General features: G+C 43.2%; 2 protein-coding genes across 9 annotated transcripts in view; one reads left to right on the plus strand and one right to left on the minus strand.

Moving 5' to 3' along the window:
- Nucleotides 1-20,331, minus strand: part of CTNNA3 (catenin alpha 3) — a 444,137-nt gene that overhangs the window by 233,308 nt on the left and 190,498 nt on the right. The window lies entirely within an intron of this gene.
- Nucleotides 3,455-20,331, plus strand: part of LRRTM3 (leucine rich repeat transmembrane neuronal 3) — a 79,751-nt gene continuing 62,874 nt past the window's right edge. Inside the window, exons 1-2 of one of the 3 annotated variants that reach the window (XM_040071782.1) lie at nt 3,455-3,856; nt 4,185-5,716. In XM_040071782.1, coding sequence (XP_039927716.1) covers nt 3,853-3,856; nt 4,185-5,716 — 1,536 coding nt within the window. In that variant the 5' untranslated portion in view covers nt 3,455-3,852. Of the gene's footprint in view, nt 3,857-4,130; nt 5,717-20,331 lie in introns of those variants that run through there. The other 2 variants (XM_040071783.2, XM_040071781.2) reach the window with 2 other exon arrangements.

The raw sequence follows: 20,331 nt of genomic DNA on the forward strand, positions 1-20,331 counted from the left end.
CACCCTCAGCATCCCCAGCTTCAAAGTCCTCCTCTGACCAACCAACCCACTCCTTTTATCATACTTATCTTTGTTAGTCACAGCTGCAACCCATTAAGGGCAAGGCTGTTCCTCTGGTAATTAGTACACCGTGACTTATCAGGGGCGAGATGTCTGTAATCCTTTCTTCTACACCTACAACTACCTTAGCATAGCACATAATTTCCAAACAACTTTGAATTTCTCTGTTGTGTAGATGAAGAAAACCATGTGTTCATCACAGCCTCTGCCCAACACATTTCTTTTCACCTGGATGGATGTTAGGGCATATCTAGTAACACATTTGCCACTGTATTTCCTGATCTAGGCCATTTTCCTCTCCGAAACGGCCCAGGAAAAAAATTAGAGTGATCATGGAGTCATAAAACTCAAAATTTACAAGCATCTCAGGTTCTGTGGTATCTCAGTTTACATTTAAGGCTGAACCCCCAAAACACAGACTTGAACTTTGTGTTCAAGACTACACAAATAAACAAAACCTTTTTCTTAAGAGGTGTTTCTTTGCAGAATTGGCTAAAATACTTTTCTCTCAGGCAGACGGAATAACGTTGTTCCTGAGCACTAATGCTCAGCCAGCATGAAGTCAGTGGGACTTTGGTCACTTGCACCTCTTGCTCCTGACTGGGAACTGCTGTTCCAGGCCAGGACAGGAGGCAGAGCTGCCAGGCAGCGACACAGAGGTGAGTTCACAATGCCCTGTGCCTACAGCAACTGTCCCGCAGAATGAATGCACAGAACTCACACATAGCACAAGCTAAATTCACACCAAGGCGTCAGTAAACTCCTAGGTTTGGGGCACTTGGGAGCTGTGGGATTAGTCTAAGGGAAGCTATCCACAGTTTACCCATAAGAGAATCCAACCACTTACCTGGGCCTCAAGGTCTCGTTTCCCAGTGCATGAGCTGAATGGTTACCCAGCAGGGGTGCACTGATAGACAAGGTGTAGCTGATACAAGGCAAAGGTATCTTCTTATGTAAAACACAGCTTTAACTACATTCTCTATTTGTCATAGTTTACATGGCCAGATCGGTCTGAATTTTTATAAGAAATCTTTCATACTGGGATTTGTTTCATATTGGGAGCTTTATTTCCACAAATAGAGAAGAACTTATTCTGCTGTATAAAGATACATAAATGTAATTTTAAAAAATTGTTTATCTGGCACTTTTCCTGCTTGTGTAATTCAAAAAGGATCTCAGTAAAGAAAATTCAATTTGGCAATCCATTAACATAGATTTGATGCTCGCTCTGTTCAAGCCTTGATGTCTCACCCCTTTCAGAAAAATGAAAATAACTCTTGGTAAAGAGTGACTGCTCCCTCTTATTAGTCCAGTGTATTGGCAATTATTAAAACCCTAGGAAAGCTGCTAAAGCTCTGCTGACTCACGGTGGCCAAGAAGCTACTTGTTAACTCCACAACCAAGGCGGAGGAGGGAGAAAATCAAAAAAAGGAAAAGCCAGAGAATAGGCAAAGTTTGGGAAGAAGGCTGAGTGCCAGCTGTATACTAAGTTGTACCAATTCCTCAGAAGAAAGGATCTGGATGTTATTAGAAGTTTTACATGCTGTGTTTAACCAGGTGAAGAGTCAGACCTAATTTCAGGCCATTTAAGTTTAGGAACCTAAAAGAGTAATTTCAATAAAGAGTCTAGCTCTCACAGACATCTACTGTCAACAAAGGAGGAGCAGCAGTTCCAAAAGACAAAGTGACTTACCAAAGGTCTGAACTGTCTTTTTCCTGCTGCATCAAGAACAGAGACACTCCAAGGCAGTGATGGAAAGCCTACACCAGGACACCAGACTGGCACGTGACACTGCTGTCAGCAGAACAGCTCAGTTCCCAGTGCACTCTGCAGTTTGTCGCTCGACCCTACAGACCCGACTGCAGAGCCCAAACCAGCTGTAGCAGAGAGTGGGAGATGGTGACACTGGCAGAGATTAATGGAGCAATTAACCCTTTCCCTCTCCACCAATCTGTCCCAAAGAGAAGAATTCTCACAGAATGGTGCAGGTGCCATGGTGCAGGAATATATTTCTGACGTAAAAAGATATTTGTAGCTGTTAGCCAGTAGCTGCGCTCCTCATTTAGGGACTCTGCTTTGGTGCATTCATACCAGTGAGATTACCATAAACCTGAGGTCATTCACAGCCTAAGTACTAGCAAAGGTGGCATTTTAATGCCTGGAAAATTGTAGGTTTCACCTCATTTTAAGTTATTCTATTCTCACAGCAGTGAATAATTAGAGAAAAGCCAGAGCACATCATTCCAAGGGTAAGGATCCGCCCCCAGAAAGGCAAAGTGCCTCTCTGCACTGTCTGGTTTCATCTGAGCACTGCACTCTGCACTCCTCTTTTAAGAAGCAGTACACTTCTCTTCAGCCTCCTGCCCATTCTTGCACGACAAAGCCAGGATTTTCCACTTGCCCACTGTCATCTGTGATCACATACTGCTCGGTGAAGGAATTCTGCCAGCACAGTGTATCTGCTGTAACACCATCTGACCCTTGCTCTGCCCAGATGAGAGGATGTGATCTTTCCCTACAGCATGCAGGGAAGGGAAAACGAAGGAAAGACAAGGTGGCTCTCTTGGTCATATATGAGGACTGTAGAGCATCACACACATAAAAAGCTCAGCATTACTGTACCTTCACATGAAATCTTGTCCATGTCCTAAGTGACAGTAAAAACAAGTCACCTCATTAAGGTACTACACCAAGCCACTTAGTTGCTGTGTTGTAAAGGTTCTGGAAGAAAGTGGTCCAAGTGTTAGTGTTGTGAACAAAGTGACAGCAAGTTGGGAAATAAATGAGCACAGTACTCTCTTCTAACCTGACACTAAGCCTTTTAACAGAGAAGAAAGCAAAAAGGCAAAATGTCATCCCCAAAAACATTTTTCATGTTGTAAAAAAATAGCATCCACACTAAAGCACCTGATAAGACACGCTGAGGGGGCTAATAATTCACCGGCAAATAATGAGTGACTGCAAAAAGCTTACGTGGACACGTCTAACGCACTAAGAAAAAAAACCCTTCCGACCAAATTTTTGTATCTATGTCCTATAAACGTCTCGTCAGGCCTTGAGACGGAAGTCTTGGCAGCTGCCGCTGAGCTCTTAAGCTCAGGGCTGCGGGGAGCTCTCACAACCACAGAGGGTCGGCACCCCTCGGCAGCGCGCACGGAGCTGCCCACCGCGCGGCGAGCGGCGGCCGCTCTCCCGGGAGAGCCGCCTCATTTGCAAGGGAAGGCAGGCACTGCACATGCCCGCGGTGCCGCTGCCGCTGGGGGCAGCTTTACATAAGGCAGCGCCCGGCGCCAGCCCGCCACAGCCGGCCGGAGCTGTCGGCATGCGAGCGCGGCAGCGCCGGAGCCGCGTCCCGGGCCGGGCTCCCCGCACCTGCCGCGCCCGGCCGGCTGCGAGCCGCGGGCCCGCGGCGCACGGGGGCGGCAGCTCCCGGAGCTGAGCGCTGCGCCCGGCACCTGACAACATGCTCGCCTACGAAGCAACGCTTTAACAGCCAGGTTCCTAACTAGAAAGATGCAAAAGCGTAATATCCGTGAAGATCCCATCACCTAGGAAGAATTTGACGTTTTGCTGCGAATGCCGCGTCGGGATTGATTTATTCTTGGAGCGTTCTGCGCGGCTGGCAAAGAATAATGTTCCAAAATCGGTCCATCTCCCAAGGGGTCCAATTTTTCTTCCTGGGTGTCAGCGAGCCCTGACTCACTACAGTGCAGCTGACAGGGGCTGCCATGCTTGTGGCACGCTAAACAAAAAACAAAAGACCTAAGGACGACCTTTGAACGACACAAAGGATGGGTATGTTTTTCACGTTATCTTTTTAATTTATAGCTCATAGTTACTGCATAGCCTGTGCTTTAATTACTCCATAGTCTTAGCTTGATGTGAATTGTTATTATACTTAAATGGCTTAGGGATTACACCTTTTACCCAACTGTTTTTCAGTACTTATATCAAGGCATTCTTAAAAAAAAAAAAAAAAAAAAAAACAAAAAAACCACTGTGAAAAGTAGTCGAGTCAAGCTAGGGCTTTGTAAATGATTGTTAAGTAAACAGATTTTAGCATGATTGAAAGAAATGACTGATGTGTGGGGGGATAACTTTTCTAAGTTGTTTTTATTTCCAGGTTTCAATGTAATTAGGCTACTGAGCGGATCAGCTGTAGCTCTGGTAATAGCCCCTACTGTATTACTGACAATGCTTTCTTCTGCTGAACGAGGATGCCCTAAGGGCTGTAGGTGTGAAGGCAAAATGGTATATTGTGAATCTCAGAAATTGCAGGAGATTCCCTCAAGTATATCTGCTGGTTGTTTAGGTTTGTCCCTTCGATATAACAGCCTCCAAAAACTAAAATACAATCAATTTAAAGGTCTTAATCAACTCACCTGGCTCTATTTAGACCATAACCACATCAGCAATATTGACGAAAATGCTTTCAGTGGAATACGCAGACTAAAAGAGTTGATCTTGAGTTCCAACAGAATCTCCTATTTTCTTAATAATACCTTCAGACCTGTGACAAATCTCCGGAATTTGGATCTGTCATACAATCAGCTGCAGTCTCTGGGATCCGAACAGTTCAGGGGCTTAAGGAAGCTGCTGAGTTTACATTTGCGCTCCAATTCCCTAAGAACCATCCCTGTTCGAATATTTCAAGATTGCAGGAACCTTGAACTGTTGGACCTGGGTTATAATCGCATCCGAAGTTTAGCAAGGAATGTCTTTGCAGGTATGATCAGACTGAAGGAGCTTCATCTGGAGCACAATCAATTTTCTAAGCTCAACCTGGCACTTTTTCCAAGGCTAGTCAGCCTTCAAAACCTTTATTTACAGTGGAATAAAATCAGTGTGATAGGACAAACTATGTCCTGGACCTGGAGCTCATTACAAAGACTTGATTTATCTGGCAATGAAATAGAAGCTTTCAGTGGACCTAGTGTTTTTCAGTGTGTGCCCAATTTACAGCGCCTCAACCTGGATTCAAACAAGCTCACATTTATTGGTCAAGAAATTTTGGATTCTTGGATATCTCTCAATGACATCAGCCTTGCCGGGAATATATGGGAATGCAGCAGAAACATTTGCTCTCTGGTAAACTGGCTTAAAAGTTTCAAAGGGCTGAGGGAAAATACAATCATCTGTGCCAGCCCCAAAGAGCTGCAAGGGGTGAACGTTATCGATGCAGTAAAAAACTACAGCATCTGTGGCAAGAGTACCACGGAAAGGTTTGAACTAGCACGAGCTCTCCCAAAGCCAACGTTTAAACCAAAACTCACCAGGCCTAAACACGACAGCAAGCCCCCTGTGCCCCCAACTATGGGAGCCACCGAGTCGAGCTCCGAGCCCGAGCACGACACAGAACACATCTCCTTCCATAAAATCATAGCAGGCAGCGTGGCTCTTTTCCTGTCGGTGCTGGTGATCCTGCTGGTGATCTATGTGTCATGGAAGCGTTACCCTGCCAGCATGAAGCAGCTGCAGCAGCGCTCTCTCATGCGGAGGCACAGGAAAAAGAAAAGACAGTCGCTGAAGCAAATGACTCCAAGCACACAGGAATTTTATGTAGATTACAAACCTACCAACACTGAAACCAGTGAGATGCTGCTGAATGGAACAGGACCCTGCACGTATAACAAATCAGGCTCCAGGGAATGCGAGGTATGAACCATTGTGATAAAAGAGCTTTTAAAAGCTGGGAAATAGTGGTGCTTTATTGAACTCTAGGGACTATAAAGGGAACGTTTTTCTCACTTTTCTGGCACAGCTCTTCTATGTCCCTTTTTTGTACGTTCATAATACTGGTCATTTTACTCTCATACATAATCAACTCATTGAAATTTAAATACCGCAATCAATGTGAAGCCTGAGCTCTGGTTTAATACAATACCTATTGTACAAACCCTCTACTGATTTCATTAAAGTCTCTCTTGTTTTTAAATAGAAAACTTCTTTCATAAGTAGTCCACTGCATCTGCACCAACTGTGCCCCTGTTTAGGGAGAAAAATGACAACAATGAAAAAAAAATCAAACTCAGGGTGCCCCCCCTCTGCCTCCCCAACCCCAGTGCTTGCTCTAAAACTCACTTTTTGAGCCCAGAATGAAGTAAAGACCCAGGTACTGTAGCATCATATGAATTCTAAGTTGTCTGAGGAGAGAGATGGTGCAGGCACAGCTCTGAAAAAATGCCTGATTGCTGTCCAACACAAGAGAGACTAAAAAGCATGCTTAGGACGTGAGATATCACACCAGAGGCAAAGCAGAGGGAAACCTAGGCTTAGGAAAAAATTAAAAATAAAAAGGTACAGTGGGATTTACTGTACTGCACTGTAACACTGTTTCTAGGGCTGATAGCTAGCAATTGAAACCTGTTTATGTGACTTCATACAAAAGGTGCCAGTGTTTATCCCTACAACCAGTTGCCTTTCAGAAGGCAGTCAAAAGGCATTCATTAGATGAGGAGCAGAAATTCCTTATTGATGCAATTAGAGGAACTCAAATGTGCAGCAGCAAAAGCAAGACCACTTCCTGCACACATTTGTTTCAGTTCTCATTAGGAATTCTCTTTTCAAGGCTGTCAAAGGCATTAATGTAGCTGAGGAAACCACTAAAATCCATCATTTTCTTCTATTTCTGTTTATTTGCTGGGTTAGGCTTGCTAAGGTTGTGTGTTATGTTTTGCACAGTGTCCCTCTAATAACTAAATAAAGCTTCATCACTTAAAATGCCAAACACTGTGCATTTTAGACATACTACAGCTGCAAAGAGCTTTCAGAGAAAACTGGTTATTCACTGCTGTGAGAGGAGCACACCCAAAAATCCTTTTACATAAATCAGTGACAAATCATTTTTTTCTCTTACCAAAAACCTAATGACATTACAGAATTCACAGATACTCAGTTTTAATGTCTAGTCATATACCAGTGGTTCTGGGCAAAATACAGATTTGTGACCCAGCTATTCCCTGCCTTTCTTCTCCCAGAATTATGTATTTTGTTGCCTGCAGAAGAATATAATACCCCCCATATCTTCAAATAAATCATACCTCTTATTTTGATTATCAGGAAGGGAGGGTATGGAATAATACAGCAGCACCTTTATAGAAGTCAGTAATTTAATTATCTCTATTTTGCAACTTGATTTGGCTTTGTAAACTGCACATCTTCAATCACTTGGGAGGGATTATTTCTACAAGGCAGTTTCACTGCAGCAGATTAGAAAAAGCAAAACCTTAACAGAAGGTTCTCCTGAATTGTTACTGGAAAAAAACCCAGTCAGAGCCAATCACCTTGAAACATGCTCGATACAATGAAAACAAAGCTAGAAACCTCTCTTAAAAGAACTAATACATTTGAAGGGGGTTGGGCTGGGGTTTTTTTCATAGCATGAAACCATTCTCATTTTGAAGGAATGTGGTGAGGAAATAGCTGAGGGTGGAAGCTTGAGACTGTAGTGAGCCCTGCAAGAGAGACCCCATTTCCCTGAGAACAAGGACCCTACACCATTAACAGCGCAAGCACACCTGAGTTGTACCTTGGAAGTTGCTATTAAAAATTCAAGACAGATTTAATTATCTTGGCTGCTATAGAATTCAGTTTGCTACCAGCACATCTTGGTTATCTCTGTACTGAAGCATCAGAGTTTGCTATAAACTTCACATTAAGAACCATCCCTGTATTTCAGAGGCTTTCACCTCTGCAGTGGTGACTAACATCAGGCACAACCAAAATACAAGAGATTTGGCCCAAAATGTATGGATGTTCATATATACATACATACATACAGACACGCACACACGTGTGTGTGTTCGTGTACAAATATAAATACATCTAAAAATAAGATTAAATTTTTATATTTCATTTTAGGACTGCAAACTGCAATCAGAAAGTGATTTCATACTATTACTTTAGACTTTTTGTTATTCAGAAATATTCAATACATCTTCTAAAACTTCTTAGTGGACTGTGATTGTGAGAGTTGTCTATAATTGAGTTAGACTTTATATGCTTTCTTTTGTGTTTCTTTAATGCCTTGTTGGTAAACATAACTACTCGGAAGGAACCAATCCAAAGCCTCCTTCAGAAGGTGTTACCTGTAAAATCATCACTAGCTCCCTTTGAAAAATTCTCTATTATAGGTAGGAAAAAGAAAATAAGGCCAGTCTGCCATTAATCATGGATGGATAAAAAAATATAGTAAAACTCCAGCATTTGTATTCATACAGAGACATGCTCAGATCAACTAATTCATTCCTTGCTGGAAAACCCGAGGTGCAGGTATTTCCAAACACATAGGGGTCAGGGTGTAATTGCTGCCATTGTCACTGATAATGCAGTCACTGTCTGGCTACACAAAAAACATGCCTGGTGTGACTCTCTGAAGCTTCCTGCACAGCCCAAGGCCTCTGAGCCAAGGTTTTAAATTCCACTCTAGTGCCTATGGCTTAGAAAACATTTTAAACCAGCTCCACAGCACCTTAAAACACATTATGAACTCCATGTTTTCATGGGGGCAAAACCCACATGAACTCAGCTAAACTGAGTTTCACCACCGCCAAATGAAACACTCCAAAAGTGACTTGTTTTGGGTGGCAAGGCCACCAGAGTCACAAATTCTAATAATCTTAGGGGACCGACTTGGTCTTAGCTGAGCAACTTTTAGTCCCCGTGAAAGGCTGCCCCTCTCCTGAATACAAATGAAGTGCTGAAGCCTCAAAGGTTCCAGCTAAGAATTTTCTCCTTTGCTTCTCTCCAGTATCTAAAACCTTGATCCCACTTTGTCTTGGTTTTTAGATAATTTGGTGCCAGTCTCTCACAAAACTGTTAAAACCTCGCTAGGGCGATGCCAAGCAATCCTCAGAGGGTGTCAAAGTAAGAGCCACAGCAGCTATGGTGCCTCTCACAAACCCACGAGCCTTCACACAAGCATTTTAGGCTAAACTGAGGAAGGAGATGTGACTGAGTGCCTCCAATGATATGGCTCCTCCTTAATGGAGCTGATACCACCTACATATTTCAATTTCAGCAGAGCAGAAATGGGGTTTGAAGTGTTGGGGGGGGGGGGTTGTTTCTGATTGATTGTTTTTTAGGTTTGTTGTCTGTACATTTTTGGGATTTTTAGTAATTTACTATTCCTTTTCCTGAGACGTGTATGGTGTTCTGGGGCTACCACTGAAGACCAGGGCTTTTCAAGTTGTAGACAAAGTGCAGAATTCTGACATGCCCATTGTCATTTTCACTGGGTTTGAATCCACACGTATTTAGACAATGTTGAGACAAATGTTAGATGGAAGATCCAGACTGCTTCATTTTATTGTAGCACCCCAAAAATTTTAAGGGCAGTCAGGACTTTGTGAGACAGAGATGATGGCAAACAGACATGGGAGATTTCAGATAATTTGGTGGATCACACAGCAGCTGAGGACTGGGAGTGTAATCCAGTCCCCTTGCACCAAGGCATCCTCCTCGCCAGTGGACTGCTTGAGCTCTCAGCAACCCAGCTCTTGGAATATTCAAGAGCTATTTCAAAGTAATACATCACACAGAATGCACATCTTTGGGAAAAGAAAATAACTAATGTACTAAGCAAATTTGAGGAGACTGGTAATGTTCATTCACTGTGTTGAGATCACCTCCAGCAACTGCAGAGTAAGAAATAATAACGAGAACAAGTGGCTTGAGTATAATGACTGCAAGCTTCTCTGCTGGCTGGTTTTCATGACTCACTGTCTGCACTTCCAGAGTCATCACAGCTGAAGGTGTGGCAACACTCTTTTCTTATTACTATGAAATGGTGAACCTCAATATAAAATTCAATTGCAAAGTGAACATAAATGTACAATAATCCTGCAAATACAATTAGAAATTTTCAGTTTGTTGCAAACAAATGGTCTTTGCTGTCAGCCCTCAATGCTAGATAAATAGTCCATGGGTGAATTTCTGTGGAACAATAGTGACATCCAGTGGGTTGGGACCTTAATCACAGGTATCTCCTGCATAAATCAATTCATACTGAGATGTGTTTGCCCTTTGCATCCTTCTGTATCACATGGGAGAAGCATCAAACCCTTGCAGCATATTGAGTACTCAACTAGATCTGTGGACAGGAGCCATAACCTACATGTAGTGAATACATGGGGAAAGTAAGAGTATATGAAGGCTGGCAGGAAATGGTCTATCCAGTGGCAGTATCACTACTGCCAGAAAAGGCAAGAAGTAGACAAGTAAGCAAGGCTAGGAGCTCTTAGAAGTTTGTGGCCACTGGTTTAGAACTTGTTTTGAAAACACTGCTTTACTAGACTAGAAAATAAACTCAGGCCACAAACAACTCATTCAACTTCCTAACAGAAGATTTTTTAAATTATTTTTTAAATTTATTGTTATAATAATGAGAGAAAGATATTGTTAGACATTAAAGGATGGGCAACTCAACACCTGGGAACAGATGAAAGTAAGAACTTCCTCTCAAAACCACACAATGTCCAAAGAGACAAGAAGCAAACAATGCAAGAACATATTCACAAGCAATAGCAAAGTCATACAATAGCAAACATGACATGAAGATACAGCACATTTTCTTGGGTAAAACCTCTGGAAGGTTTTGCTGTAACTACACTGGTCTCAGTAACTGTGCCAATGTTACTGGTATGACCCTAAACCACAGGGAAGGAGAGAAAACAATGAAGACAGAATTACAGCTCTGTTGATAAGATTCAGTCACTGCCCCGAAGAGGGTGCACAGGAACTCATTTCACTCCACACTGGAGGAAATACAGCTGTAATTCTGACTTTTGGTATCTTCACGTGCATTGGGAGGACACCTATCAGTCCATGCTCCCGTGCTTTGCTTTTCATTCCTAGCTAAGCTTTTGAGAGTGGGTGCCATCACAGTGGGCCAGACAGTGATTGTGGTGTGATTCCCAGGGTTCCAGCCAAACTCTGCCCTGGCATCACCACCACAGAACACAGCAGGGCACACGAACAGGGAAATGTGACTGAGCTCAACAGCTATGAACACATCACCAAGGAGGTCATAACTTAATAGAAAGGTTTTAGCCAAGACCTTCTGGGACAATTAGCTGTGAGCTGATGGCCAACATTTTACCTACCAGAGAACCTGCAAATCTCTTTTGGAATGAGCACATACATCATAAAAGCAAGAGTGAAAAAAGATCTGCAAGTAGGCAGTATCTCTTTATTCAACCAATCCATCACAGAAATCACATCTCCCTGCCGCTCTTGTCTTGCTCACGCTGTTACACTATAATGACCACAGCACTGGCATTCTAATGTAAGAATAAGCACTGCTTACTGAGAAGGGACAAAAGGCTAGTTATTTCCTATTTACTATTTCTTTCTAACGAGCTTAATGACCTACTGATGTTATTACAGGGAATATTAGATATTCATGTGAAAAGTCACAAGTTTAAGATTCTCGATCACTAAAATCAACCAAACTCTTTAACAAAACAAAACATTTCATTCTTTACTTACTGTTTGTTACTGTTTCCCACAAACTCTTTTGTTTGCCAAAAAGCAACCGAATGACTGGAGGTATAATCTTGAAAAATAGTCCACCAAAAACCCCTCAGATGTCATCTTCACCACTAAAGCCATTCCCCTGCTGTGCTCTTGACCAACCCACTGCCCATGTGTCACAGTTTACACTCCTGCCTGAAGGCTGAATTTCTGTGTTTTCAGCACCAGCACTGAGACCATGTATGACTTCATAATTACACTTTACCCTTGCTAATTTTCCCAGTGTTTGGTGACAGCCAAAGCCTACTAATACACTGCAAGGACACGTGACAAACAAAATATCTTAATTACTCACCTACTTACCCACCAAACCAGGGCAGAAATGCATTACAAGGTTTAGTGTTTCACTACACCACTGAGAGGAAATCACCTGCTCAGTTCTGGGTGCAAATCCTTTTCCTCTCCAAACTAACAAACCCACTAACTAGCTAGGTCAGTCTCTCAGGACCCTAGTCCCTTAATGCCAAAAGAAAGCAAACCTAACTGCAGTGATAGTGGCAGCAGCTTGCAGAAGCTGCCACCGTGAACTTGGCCTTAATTAGTTATTCTCACCTGAACACAGCAGTACCCCTATACTTGCCAAGGGTTATACTGGCACTCTACCCCATAGTGTGGTGTTCTAACTCTAAGGAAACACTGCATGTTCATGTCCATAATTACACTAAGAGATTGAAAAAAGAAACAAACTCAGGGGAAGGACTGTGTGTGGCTTACAGCACTAGTAAAAAGTCAGGAAGGATCATACAGCTTTTCCAGAACTTAAAAAACTGGATTTAAAAGATACAAAATGATAGATAGATAGATAGATAGATAGATAGATAGATAGATAGATAGATAGATAGATAGAGACAGAATGTCAAATAAACATTTCTGCATCTCTTGGAAGTATTTTTAAAACTTTTTTTGGTTGTTGTTTTGGGTTTTTTTGGTTTGTTTTTTTATGTTGCTACTGTCAGGTTCTGGACATCTTTAGACATCAAACAAAAAAATCTCTCTTTTCTTTCACATCTTACTAAATGAAAGGAAGAAAATACCTTCCTATAATCTAAGACATTCTTTCCAAAGCTGTGGGGCTGAGCTGGTATTGGAAAATATCTAAACATATTCCATCTTAGTTTTGTTGTTTCTTATGTGATTATTTCCAACACCTGTAGAAATGGTAAGATACTGCTAACAGGTAGCCTGTACATTATTCTAGCTGAGCACATCCTCCTGGCATCTATTTTGTGCTTCATGGTAAATCCTAGGTTGTGCTGTTGGCTCTTACATGTGCCCTTATGGTCAGGAACAACTTATTGAATGTTTGAATGCTGGTTCTTTACCTAGCATCTACAGAAGTTAGCACTGTAGAATTCATGGTTCTGATTTTTTGGGGGCATTTATATTTTCCAGTTCGGTAAAGGCTGCAAAACTCACCAACAGACTCAAACTAATGTCATGAGATTATCATCCCCTTCCTGGTTCAGCTCAAGTCAGGGAGAAAAGGTGCACCAAACAGTCCAAGGTACAAGCCAGGATCTCACAAGAAAGCTGGGCATCACAAGTGCCTTGGCCATTGTTCCCTGTGCTGCCCACGGGGCTACAAACAGCTGTAGATGAAGGAGCTATGAGGACTGAACACTCCAGAGCAGACAATAAGCAATAGTAATACACTAGTAATACAAATCCACTGAAAACACAACCATCATAAATGGATTCCTTGTTCCAAAAATACTTCATAATGTATATTCTAGCATACACTCTGTCTCGTTTGCTTTTCTTTGTTAAAATGCATTGTTTAACATTGCAGAAATATCTATTTGGCCTGTGCTGAGCTGTGCAAAAGCTGCAGGTGATAAAAGTAGAGAAAGGGAACAGAGTTTACAAAAAGCAGACTGGAGTCAAACAGAAAAACACTTCAGACTTCATCTTAATTAGTGTGCTGTAACTCTTTTTTCAGTCTCCTATAGACTATCCTGTTTATTTTAAAACAAAGCAAAGGTTGTAGCAAAGGTTTTCAAACCTGCAAATGGGAATTTTAAACACCCAAATCTCACCCATTTGTTGCACCAGTCAAGCACTTAACCTGTGTTACAAAACATTATCCCCTCTCCATTTCTCCCCAGAACTGGACATCTGAACAAGACCCAAGGGTCTCCAAAGTGCTTTGGCCAGCTCCACGAAGCTACTCTAAAAAAAAGACCTCGCCAGAGATTTTGGCAAATTCTCTTGCAAGGGAAAGGGAGCAGTTGTGCAGTGAGGTGCGGACGGGGCAGACACACCTCAGTAACAGTGGGAGGGCTGCATGTTGAAAGAGTGTTACCTGGGGAGCTGCCTTCTGATCTACTGCAGAAAGGACTGACACTAATTCCTGGCATGCACTTACAGTGAACTCACCTCAGAAAATAATCAGCTGTGGTTCACTTTAAAAAAACACCTTACAGATTCTCAACTCTGGTGTTTTTTAGCCAGAAGAGTTTATTCCCCACATTCCTTGCTAATAACAAAGTAATCTTACATAAAAACACGTAGTCAAAGTATGAGAAAAGGATCATCTTTTCCAAACAGAGTGACATCAAATAACCATTGCAGCACATCAGTTTTGTGAGCAGTGCACTATTCCTTGGAATCTGACACGTTGAGATGCCAGCATTAGCCCTGCAGCCATCTGCGATATGAGTCATATCCTCAGAGCAGTGCAGCTTCCTCCTACCCTGCTCCAGAGCACCCAGCTTCTCCTGAAACACCCTGAGCTACCCAGGCACATCCACACCCCAGCACTTCCACTGGGAAATTCACCCCAAGTGCTCTCACAGCTGTGACTCACAGTGTGACACCCTCACTATCCTCCTTCCAACACAGCACCCTCCAGGTGGGGATGGAAAGTCTCCTCCTCCTAAGTCTGCCTGTACCTGGCACAAGCAGGCTCTCTGCTTTGGGGACTAAATGTTCACCTGTCCCTACTTTAATTTATCTTCAACAACAGTTCCCAGGTCACATTACTGATACAAAATGCAGGCCTGCAGCAAAACCCAGAAATATTATTACACGAGTTCTGAAGCTCCAATTACCAGACAGAAACCTGTCCTTCATTCAAGAACAGACTTACTTCATGTACACGATTGTGCACGATCTTCTGCCCATCCCTGCTGATGCTGGCAGCGCTAACAAGTGTTTTATTTTTCTAGTGAGCAAGTAACAATCGCAGAAAATCAGAGGGAAAACATTCCACAGGAGAATCTTGAGCACTGAGTAAGGCTGAGCAGAAAGCAGTAACATTGCAGGGAAAAGGGACCGTGAGTGCAGTGCAGCTGCCTGCAGTTTGCAGGGACTGAAGTCTGCCAGTTTCCATGGAGGTCTGCTTTCATGTCAGTTTACTAAAGCACAGGAACTCAGGCAGTTATGCCCAATTCCCTGCCATCCAAAGGATAGTTGGTCTGTAGCCATAGCACATAATGGTAAGTTCTGATGTGCAAGAGCACTATAAAAGAATTTGAAATAATAACATAATGGACTGCACGGTTAAATCTGAAAGCATGGTGGATTTGGACTGTTATCAGTATCATAAATTTAAAACATCTATATATCAGTAATATTAATAAAATGCATTTTTCCAGAGCTACAGAACTACTGATATGTACGCTTTGGCTTCATGTATAAACTGACATGGCAAATTCTAAATTTAACCAGGCCAATTTCTTTTAAAGCCTCATCACACTAATTACATCTATCAAGTGTGTAAGATACATTTTGTCAGCTAAGAACAGAAGACTTAAATTAAATGTAAATCCTTACTCAGCACTTTAAGCTGTTAATGGCTCTAAGTCATTAATGAGATGATGAAAAGAAAACGCTCCTGCAGACTCAGTAGTGAGAATTTATCACAAGCACTCATTACTTCCACCCAGTGCATACTCTAAAAGTGTCCCACACCTTATGCCAACACCCCAGTCTCAACAGAGAAAGATACCAAAATAATCTTGTTTGCTTGTAAACGCTCGTGTACGTAAGTGGGGCTTGGCAGGCATCCCCAGGAGAGATGGATGCCCTTCTTCCCTAACCCAGAGGCTCCCATAAGAGCTGATGAAAAGGCCTGAGGTAGGGGACAAAGCCACAATGGTGTTTTAGCTTAACTTTTTGGCATTTTAATTCATCAAACAGTATGAGCACTAATGGCTGACTGCACAGCATGCCTGGGGATTATGCATTTTTATAATGAATTTTGATTGATCCCCTATTAGAATTAGCTCAGAAGAGTATTGGAAAGAGATTTACAGAGCTAAGCGTGGGTGAGGACATGAGAGTTAAAAGAATATATCCCTATTATCCAAAACTTGAGAATTTAATTTCAATTTGGTAACATCAGGATTTATGATTTAGGATTTATGATCAGGATTCATTCTTTTCACAGACTACAGGATTTTCTGTCTCTGCCTATAACCTTAAGGAGGGTTATTAAGGGAACTTCCCAATTGCAGAAAACCCCTAGATAAGGCTTAGTTCACACAGAAAGGAGAAGTATCATTATTTTGATTTCTTTCTTCAATTTCTCTCTCCCAGTCCAGTCCCTTTCTTTCCTCCAGTCTCAGCTCCTCTCCTCTCTTGATTAGCTATTTCATGGAAAGAAAAGGAAAATATAAGAGCTACATTTAAATGCACCAGATGCCCTTGAATTTCTACCACACTATGCCCCTGTAAAGCCTTGTTTACACCTTCAGCTCCAGCAGCAAGTGAGCTTCCAGGAACAAAGAAATGTTAGAGACATTTTCACAAAGAGTTCTAGATTGCTTCCCCCTGTAGAGAAGACTCATTGATCAAGTAAATATAATGAGATACAGGGAAGTGATTCATGCTCAAACACCATGAAAAAAACCAAAAAACAAAAAACACCAAAGCAGTCTGGAGTATTTGTACCCTCTGCAGAAACCCTACCCCATCAACTTTTAGTGAAACTTAACATAATGTTCAAAAATTACTATGCATGAGAAAACAAAAGCTATCTCAAATGATGGCCCTGCTGTAACAGGATGCTGATTAGCCACAGAGAATTCAGTTTTTGGTATCAGTGCTTTGTTGGGTCACTATATGGATACAACAGACAAGACACTTCCTCACGCTGCAAAAAGGAAGCAGATTTGCCTAAGATTAATCCCACACTAGCTTAATTATTAATTAATCTCTCCCAAATGGATTTAAAAATGTACTTGACGAGGCCTGTGCAAATAGAAGCGCTCGGTGGAGCTCTGTGTCTGAACAGGACAGTTTTGCAGGCAGGCAGGGATGCCGCAGTGTAAAGCCAGCATCCCTTGGCTGACGGGCTCATTAGAATGCAGGATTATAACAGACCCTTAGAGCTGCAGCTGGATAACCCAGGAGCCCTTTTCCTCAGAACCATGGAACACTTCATGTCTATTTCATAGTGCTATTTCAGGATTTAATCAAAGATTTACAATCTACACCCTGGAACAAGGAGTCTTCCCCTTTTTAAAAGGTTTCAAATAAGACACTCTCTTTTTTTTAGAGATTCTTTCTGAATATCTGTAGCCTGTGCCCCTTACCTGCGCCGTCTTTCAATTTAATGCCCATTTCATACATTTAATGCTTCCTCTTCCACTTCTCTGCATCCCCAACACAAAGAAAACACAGAGACTGTCACATGTTCTTTCCAGCATAAATCTGTAAGTCCAATTTACTGAATGAATTACCAGCTTTGAAGGGAAGGAGTAGCCAGTGAAGTGCAGGAGCTGATGGAAGCCTGTGCCAGGCAGTAGCCGGAGCAGGGCTGAAATCCTGTGGAAATCCTGTGGAAATCCACCTGCTGTGTAGATTTGCTAACACACTGCAGTGGTGCTGCATGCTAATGCCAGTGAGAGAAAGAGGGGGCTTGCAAATCTGCGAAGATGTCCGGGCACTAAACTGTTTGGAAAACAGCCTGGAAGAAAGCAATGCCTCAAAGTCAACCAGTTAAATTTACTTGAAAACACGGCCTCTCCCTATTTCTGTTATGCATTGTAAAAATTGCTGTGATAATTACAAAGCTCATTTAGCCAATAATGGCAAAACAGGTGGACAGACACGTGAAACTTAATCACCTTCAGTTCAGTTTCAGCTCTGACTGTATCTGAGTCAGTTCCTTCTCTCTTTGGAGCAGTTGGTCATTCCCCCAGATAATGTCTGACAGTACTCTAAAATGATCCTCTGTTTCAAGGCCAGGTTGGACAGGGCTGTGAGCAGCCTGGTTCAGTGGAAGGGGTCCCTGCCCATGGCAGGTGGGTGGAAAGAGATGGTCTTCAAGGCCTTTCCAACACAACCCGTTCTGTGATTCTCTGATTCGCACCCCTAACTGAAGACCTCTAGTCAAATCCCTCCACTAGGCTGGCTTGTGCATCTTTCCCAAGCAGAACTGGAAGTCTCCAGTAAGCTGGTGACTCCTGCATCCCTCTGCAAAAGATCACACGTTACGTCTCACCTGCTTTACATTTACCTGGCCAGGGAGCCTCCTCCCAAAATGCCTGAAAAGAAGCTGCTGTCTAAAGCCTTATTTTCCTTTCCAACGGGCAAATTCATTAGAGCTGCTCTTGCAGCTTGCAAAAAGGGTTCTGGCAGAACCCTACTGAAAGGGTGTGGAGGGCACTGATAACCTCAGCAAACACCTTTCCACTCTTTGTATGCCCCTGAAGCAACACAGGGTAGTGAAGAATCTCGGCACACTCCCCTTCTGCTGGTTTCATTCTGTTCTAGAGTGTGTAATGGAGAAAGCAGTGCTTGTCCCAGGCTCTCCAAGAGCAGCTTTCCCAGGATAACTGTCAGAGCAGGTGTGTTATTTTTTATAAGTGTTGTTTTGCTTGACAGTACTAACACCGACTGCAAGGACAACAATATTTAACTGCCTTATGCCTTCCTATCCTGTTAAGTGTTCCACATATCAAAGCTCGCAGAGCCTGTGGGAAAAAAGCCAGTGACCATTAACCTTCACTTTATTTTACACTTTTGTAATTTCAGGAGTTTAGTTTCAGGCTTGCAGCCTTCAGGGCTGCAGAGTTGAGACTGGAGTAAAATACAGCAAAGCAGCAAATGTTTAGCATAAGTTAAAAGAGCTTTTCCTGAGTCCCCGTGGCAGTTCTCCCAGCCTGAATGCAAAATTTGTTTCAAGGGATTTAACAATGTTTTTCTCCAGTTGAAGTCAATGCATAAGAGATGCTTTCTGCTTTTGTAACAAAGAAATACTTCCTGAATTGACAGTGGCCAGTTCAGTGAGTTCCCAAGAAGTGACACTGAATAGGCAACACCTGACTGTCTTTCAAACCCTGAATTTCTTGTCAGTGGACAAGATGAATCAAGGCTGGAGGGATGGCTAGGATAGCACATTCATATCTTTGTTTCTATCACCCAGACAAATCCAGCAGAAAACCTTATTGCTATTAAAATACAGGAAATCCCTCTTCTACCTTCATGCTCGCCCTTTTCTTCAACTCAGCTTGGTCCACTGAAATTCAAGACAAAAGCTGAGTTTAGCAAAGGGTAAGTGTGGTCCAAAATCCCAAGACACAGCTTAGTGAGAACCCACTGGCCCCCCCGTGGATGCAGGAAAGGCTGTGGATGTTGTCTATTTGGACTTCAGCAAGGCCTTTGACACTGTCTCCCACAGCACACTCCTGGAAAAGCTGGCAGCCCATGGCTTGGACAGGAGCACTCTGTGCTGGGTTAGGAGCTGGCTGGATGGCTGGGCCCAGAGAGTGGTGGGGAACGGTGCTGCATCCAGCTGGGGCTGGGCACCAGTGGTGTCCCTCAGGGGTCTGTGCTGGGGCCAGCTCTGTTCAATATTCTCATTGACAACATGGGTGAGGGTATTGAGTCTTTCATTAGTAAATTCACAGGCAACACTAAGCTGGGAGTGTGTGTTGATCTCTTGGAAGGGAGGAGGGCTCTGCGGAGAGACCTGGAACAGTTGGATGGATGGGCAGAGTCTAACAAGAAGTTTAACAAGTGCAGGTGCTGAGTCCTGCACTTTGGCCACAACAACCCCCTGCAATGCTTTGGGCTGGGGACGGTGCCCAGGCAGAAAGGGGCCTGGGGGTGCTGGTGACAGCTACGAACATGAGCCAGCAGAGTGCCCTGGTGGCCAGGAAGGCCAATGGCACCTGGCCTGGATCAGGAATGGTGTGGCCAGCAGGAGCAGGGAGGTCATTCTTCCCCTGTACTTGGCACTGGTGAGGCCACACCTTGAGTGCTGTGTCCAGTTTTGGCCCCTCAGTTTAGGATGGACATTGAGTGCTGTGTCCAGCTCTGTCCCCTCAGTTTAGGATGGACATGGAGTGCTGTGTCCAGCTCTGTCCCCTCAGTTTAGGATGGACATGGAGTGCTGTGTCCAGCTCTGTCCCCTCAGTTTAGGATGGACATTGAGTGCTGTGTCCAGCTCTGTCCCCTCAGTTTAGGATGGACATGGAGTGCTGTGTCCAGTTCTGTCCCCTCAGTTTAGGATGGACATTGAGTGCTGTGTCCAGTTCTGTCCCCTCAGTTTAGGAAGGACGTTGAGTGCTGTGTCCAGTTTTGGCCCCTCAGTTTAGGATGGACATTGAGTGCTGTGTCCAGCTCTGTCCCCTCAGTTTAGGAAGGACGTTGAGACGCTTGACTGCATCCAGAGAAGGCAACGAGACTGGTGAGGAGCTTGGAACACAAATCCTGTGAGGAATGGCTGAGGGAGCTGGGGTTGTTCAGCCTGGAGAAAAGGAGACCCAGGGATAACCTTATCACTCTCT

Source organism: Hirundo rustica, chromosome 8, assembly GCF_015227805.2.
Source record: "Hirundo rustica isolate bHirRus1 chromosome 8, bHirRus1.pri.v3, whole genome shotgun sequence".
Taxonomy (NCBI): domain Eukaryota; kingdom Metazoa; phylum Chordata; class Aves; order Passeriformes; family Hirundinidae; genus Hirundo; species Hirundo rustica.